The sequence below is a fragment of the Mizuhopecten yessoensis genome, unplaced genomic scaffold (assembly GCF_002113885.1).
Source record: "Mizuhopecten yessoensis strain PY_sf001 unplaced genomic scaffold, ASM211388v2 scaffold11075, whole genome shotgun sequence".
Classification (NCBI taxonomy): domain Eukaryota; kingdom Metazoa; phylum Mollusca; class Bivalvia; order Pectinida; family Pectinidae; genus Mizuhopecten; species Mizuhopecten yessoensis.
The window spans coordinates 429,160-435,978 of record NW_018408867.1 but is presented as its reverse complement, the minus strand read 5'-3'; the positions used below and the strand labels follow the sequence as shown (position 1 = coordinate 435,978).

Below are 6,819 nucleotides of genomic sequence, written 5' to 3'. Positions count from 1 at the left end.
ATGTTCTTCTTGGTGGTATTTTCAACTATGACTTTTCTCCATATGAATACGAGGACTTTAGAATAAAATCCATTGTTATTATTACTAAAATTCTTCAATACAGTGGTATTATGTTATTTATCCTTAGATATTTGAATGTTGTATACTGAGTAATATGTATGCGATCACAAATTTACTTGTGTGTACCTCACGTTTCAGCAAGATTAATACCATCCTCGGTAGATGAGGCTACAAAATTGTAAAATTGGGATTCCTACACCAACCCCAGACTTAGAGGTGCTACAGTCATTTTCTCTGCATGGATGGAAAGATCATCAGGGGCTTTATTTTTTACAATTTTCTGTAGGAAAATATTCTAATTTGGTGAGAATTATCCTTGGAGGAAGATGGTTTTGATTTGTAAAATTAGGATTCCTACCCCGACCCTAGGGGCCAGGGTGGGGCCCCAAAGGGAAAATTAACCAATATTTCAAAAATCTTCTTCTCCAGACTCAGAGGTACTGCAGTCAATTTCAGCGCATGGATAGAAAAATCATCAGAAGCTTTATTGAAATTGTCATTTTCAGGACCCCTGAGCAATCCGTCCCCCATTGGGGACGGGGTAAAGTTTACTATATTTTATATATTAGGAAATAACACTTTTGGGTATATTTTATCCATTTTCAGCAGAAAAATATTCTTACTTGGTGAGCATCATCTTTGGTGGATGAGGGTATTACAAAATTGGAATTCCTGCCCCATCCCGAGGGGCTAGGACGGGGCCCCAAAGGGAACATTTACCAATATTTTAAAATTCTTATTCTTTGATGACATGGCAAGTATTGTATTTCACTTAGTTTACATGCTGATTTCCACATCACATCTAAACAATAAAATAAAGCTACCAGTACCTATGATATAACTCAGGTGACCGCTAAGGCCCTTGGGTCTCTTATTTTTGGTAGTTTTCGAAAAATAATAATTATTCCTGCTTCAACCTTTCGTAGCCATGACGACATTTTCACCTTTTATTCACGTTATGTTAAAATACAGAATCTGAGGCAGCGATGAATGAACTTCATTTGTAGAGGTTTTAAACGAAAAAACCAATCAAGGAATATTCCTCGAATGACGCTACGTTTTATGAATGGCATAAACGGGAAAATATGTTAGGTTCTGAATGGTTGATTGAAAATATTTGACTTTTTTTTCCCATTTTTTAGAAATTTGGAAGCATGTTAAATGATACATGGTTATATTAGAAACCGTATATGTGCTTGAATGTTTTTGCATTGTGACGTCTTATACTGAAATGTATACAAATTATACATGTATTTTATGCGTCATCGTTAAAACGGACAGAGCAGACTTATTATATTTTGTATGAGTCGAGAAAAAATATGAAAAGCCCAGAGCATGCAATTTTGATACTTAATATGAATTTCGACCTTTTTCTAACGTATATCACCTCTACGCCAATATATGCGTCTGCTGAGGAGGAAGGGAAACAACTCATGCAGGATTCGAAGGGAGCACCTGTGATCATGTGACCTCTATTACATTTTTTTCTTCGAGTGATCATGTGACTTGACCGGAAGTAGTTATTCAATATGTCAGTGAGGAAGGAAGTTTAAACTAACCTGTGTATTAATATCGCGATATAAGTGCAGTCGACGGGCGTTTGCGTTTGCCGAAGTATCAGACATTGATGTTAAATGGAAATGAATGAAAGGACGTATTTCAACAGATAGAAATGATGTGAAAATGGCTTCTAACAACGATGGTAAGTTGTCACACTATCTGAATCTTCTGAGAATTTATTATGATCAAGGAACAGAATGTTTTATATTATATACGTAATTACCAATAACTTACATGAATTATGGATGCATGAATGTTGAAAATTCTGATACAGTGAAGCTAATGACATGGCTGAGAAATGTAGAATTATTGCCTGTTTGATTATTGAAATTGACACATTTTTTGGGGTGATTGACAGCTGTCATTCATCAAACCCGCGATGACCGTGTGTTTATATACAACAGATAATGTCGATGACGGCACATGTTTGGCATGAGTCAGGTGCCATAACAGGTTGTGTCAATACAATTTACTCGACCTGTTTGAGGTGATATTCCCATTCCTGGAACGACACCGTGATTTAATCAGTATTTTCCAATTGCTGGTGTTGCTAAACTTTGTCAAATGGGTTTTTCATACCAGTTTCCTATAAGAATAACATTATTGATATGGAATCTTAACAACACATGTCAGTAATAGCCTAAGTACATGTTTACATAGAATTTAAGGTCAGTTACACTACAAATAGAACATGACCTCTTAAGTGTAAGTGATGACCCTTAATTCATTTCCTATGGAAATGTCTTCACTACGTGATGTACATGTATACATTCCATATTTCTAAACACTAAACACCTAACTGGACAGTATTACTAATTGACAGTAGAAAATTTGTTCATCTCGTAAGTTACAATGGATCAAATTATGACTACCATGGAGGTAAATATACATAACGGATGACAAAAAAAACCCTACTCCCTAGTCATCCAGGTGGGTTTGATTGAACGATGGATGAGGGAGAGAAAATTGAAAATAAATGATTTACACAAAGAGATAGATTTGGAAGGTTTCCAGCTAGAGTATCCTTTTATTAGCCTTCGTCTACTGGACCAGCCACAGCAATATATATAAAGGCCCAGCCGCTGTTATACCCTAGTCATTGTTACAGTGGTATCAAGTTGGCCTGAGAGTACATATAGTTACTTTCTGTGTTGTTTGTCCAACAAAGACCTTAGAAGAGTTTCAATATGTTCAGCATTATTCTAACTTAAATTGACTTGCTTTTTACTGCAGCAAAGAGTTATAACATGAAAGAATTATTTATTAAAAATTCTTTTTTTTTTTTACACAAAAATGTCTTCCACAGAGATTCAGTCTTGACTATGAAGCAATGACTTGTTCACTTGGCTACTGAGTATACTGACCTTATTTGTTCTGTCAACACTACTACATCATTGCTGGGAATAATTTCAAAATGTTTTAACTTGATCAGTGAAAAAAGCTGCCATTCAGTAAATATAAATGTCCTTTTGATTATACAATGTAGTGGAAATAACATAATTTTAACAGAAAAATATCTTTATAATACCTGTAAACAAAAGGAAGTGGTAGGACCATCTATCTTATGTATAAGATATATGTACCAAAGAGTTCCATCATAACAAATTTGTAAAACTTCTTTCATACATGGAAACTTGTGATCGGTTTTCAAAATCTAGCATTAAGATTTATGCAATCACTTCTTGTTTAGCTATTATCTTTACATGCTTGCCAACTTTTTGAAACTTTCATGGGGAAGATATTATGCGTGCTCAGAAATAAACTTATCAATATAAATTGTGTGTATGTACATCCTAGGGAAAAAATAACACCTTTAATGGCATCTTTAGAGCTGTTCCATTCAGATGTAATTATCAGATCTTAGAAAATAGATATAGTTTAGCAATTTCACTGGTTGAAAATGCTCAATTTTGGGGTCAAATATTGGGAGTCTCCCTCCAAAAAAGGGAGAGTTGACAAGTTTGTTGTTAATTTAAACATTTCTGGATTCAATAAACATCTAATCGTAATTGTCAGTAAACATTGACATATGTAATTGTAATTGAATGATGGTCCAATTAATTAGTCGTTTAATTTATTCCTAATATCATCTCAGATTAATCAGCAACCAGTCCATACCTTTAAACATTGCATTTGGGGAGCCCTGATTTTTAAGACCTAGTCATGATCGGGTGTTAGTAATACAGATGTTAGTGTTTTATAGTTATTGTTTCGCCAGTTTATGGATGGGTGTAATTCTTCCCATCTTTACATCAGGTAGTATCTGGATGTGTATAGTTTTAATATCTGAATAAGTCGTGTGACACACTCTACATTTGATGAGAGGTGGAATATATCGGGCCAAATCATATTTGCATGGTCATTTGATACTGTAGGTATATGTATCAATAAACAATAGGATGTGTCTGGTATCAGACAGCCAGGAAACGTGGTAGTCAGAATAAGGACTGTTGAAGGTTGTCTAGTTGGGTCGGTATCATGAATTCTGAATGGCTGTTGGCTTCAATGTTGCTATTTTGGAGACAGGACACCTATATTTGACCAGGAATTGACCAGTAAATTTGAACTTTTCATTGTTGTCTTTGGCTGAAGTTTTCTATTTTTATCTCACAAGGGAATGAGCTCAGCTAAACTTAATGTCATGTCACTGACATTCTTTGATCAGGTGTCTTATGTACTATGCTTGTAGAGATGATCCGTTTATGGATTGATCGAAGTGTTGTTGGGGTATAAAATTAGCACTGTCAAATGTAATGCAGTCATTCTACTACAATTCTCTGCAGGAAGCTGCTTCCTGTGTTTGTTTTGTAACCATGATCACAGAACAATTAATCAGTTAAAGATTTTTGCGATTAATATCTAATCTCTCACCCCCTTGGGGGTGAGATACGGAAATCTAAACCCGAGGGGGAAGATTCTTATGTTGCCAAACACAAGTTTTCTCTGGTTTCCTCACATAACCTTCATTCTTCCATCCAGTTTAACAAGACTTGAAAATATAAGTCAGGAAAGCTTGTGTCATATTGTTGTAAAATAATTTTTGCATTTGAATTAAATCTAAGTTTGTTGATCCCCTTTAAATTTTGGCTTCTGATTGACTGATATTCTATGCTATTTTTTCATGAACCACCAAACAGAATTTTATCAAATACTGACAGCATAAATAATTTCCTGCATAGTTTGAAGACCCTGGTATGACCTAGTCTAATGTCATATTCCGGGTGGATTTAAAATACAATATGGTCATCCAATCAATGATATGGCTCTTGATTGATCATAATTTATTTGTTCAGAAGAATGACCTTGGAGCATTTATTGGCCTTGGTGGTAAGGGCTATCATTTTCTGGTCAGAACATCCAGCCAGTGTTATTGTCTAAATATTTGAAACCTTTTCTTTAGAACTGCTATGTCAATCTCAACCAGACTTTGTTGCAGTATTACATATAACGTTACCGGTTATAAGACTACGCCTGGTGCACATTTTTCTCTCTCCTTCTATACATAGAGATCAGCTTCCTGTTGTAAATCTTTTTTTTATTTTCTTCATAATGTATGAAATGTATTCTAGATTTTCAAAGATTAAGTTAAACAATGTCAAAAGTGACCTTGAATAAGGAAAAAAAAAAAAAAAGATAAAATCAAGGAAAAATATCAAGAATCAAGTGCATTCCATATCCTAATTTATATATGGGTTCACTGTTTTGTAGTAACCAAAACTTGAGAAAAGTTCTTGACAAAAATTGAAACATCTTGAACTTATCTCAAATACATTCACCATTGGCTTGATCTGTTTAAATTTAATCATAAATATGTTAAGAATACTTCATTCTCAAAGTCACTTCATATAAACTACTTAAAGGATACAGACTATAACATGTTCATGTAGACTGTAACTAAAAGCCTTATTTTTAGTGCTGGCCATTTATGAGTTACCAAAGTTAAACAAGAAAACTGCATATTATATGCATTTATACAGTAAATAATGCCAATGATTAAAAAAAATCCATTGCCAATTTACTGATTTAATAAAGTAAATATGGATCACATTAGTTCAGAAGTTCTGTTCAACTGATGTACCAGATGTAGACTGATAAAAGTAAGTACGAGGTAGTCGTATATATATATATCTATTGTAGTAAACGATTGTCTTTTGTATGCTTAGAAATGAAAATTTTATCAAAATTTATGTTCAGATAAGGCATCAGATTAGAATTCAAATTTACCATAAACGTGGTAATTTGAATGTTTGTAAATGAACTTACTTACAGCCAATGACTTTATATATATATATATGTATTTGAATCTGATCGACATCTGGTAACATTATTATATAAATCACTCTATATGAAATATTCTGTACGCTTATATTCAAAATGGTCGCCCGTGAATTTTACTTAATTTGAATCAGGAAGTTTATTTCTTAACACTGGCCCTTGTTAGTAAACACTGGTCCTTGTTAGTAAACAAAAAATCTTATATTTTTTTTTGTTTTCATATACCTGATAAGCAGATCTAGAGTCGCGTACCAGGAACAGCGGCATGTTGACACGCCTTGGTTCTACCTCACAAACATACATGTATCTAAGATTTCATGACATTACTTAGTACATTAATACTACTGGACCCTTTCTCTAGAATGTTTAATTATCAAAAAACTCTAATTATTTTGATCACTTAGTTCTCAATCTAGGGGAAGATAAGCTAGTAGTAAAATGCAGCTGGGAAATTCTTCACAAAAACTTAATTAGGGGCTGGTAGCTATAGCTGGTCAAACATTAAATATACAGGAAGTTTTTCCTGCAACACTGGAAGTAAAACAATGGTCACAAGACTGGAGTCTCTGGTGTGAGTACTACAGGCGTCCTATATCTCTGGTGTGAGTACTGCAGGCATCCTATATCTCTGAAGTCTGGTGTGAGTACTACAGGAGTCCTATATCTCTGAAGTCTGGTGTGAGTACTACAGGCGTCCTATATCTCTGGTGTGAGTACTACAGGCGTCCTATATCTCTGGTGTGAGTACTACAGGCGTCCTATATCTCTGGTGTGAGTACTACAGGCGTCCTATATCTCTGGTGTGAGTACTACAGGCGTCCTATATCTCTGGTGTGAGTACTACAGGCGTCCTATATCTCTGGTGTGAGTACTACAGGCGTCCTATATCTCTGGTGTGAGTACTACAGGCGTCCTATATCTCTG

General features: G+C 34.6%; 1 protein-coding gene across 1 annotated transcript in view; it reads left to right on the top strand.

The window, feature by feature from the left end:
• The first annotated feature begins 1,590 nt into the window (after positions 1-1,590).
• The window catches only part of LOC110465424 (FYVE, RhoGEF and PH domain-containing protein 5-like), a 51,632-nt gene continuing 46,403 nt past the window's right edge, over positions 1,591-6,819 (top strand). The window contains exon 1 of the mRNA XM_021521220.1: positions 1,591-1,762. Coding sequence (XP_021376895.1) covers positions 1,705-1,762 — 58 coding nt within the window. The 5' untranslated portion in view covers positions 1,591-1,704. The remainder of the gene's footprint in view (positions 1,763-6,819) is intronic.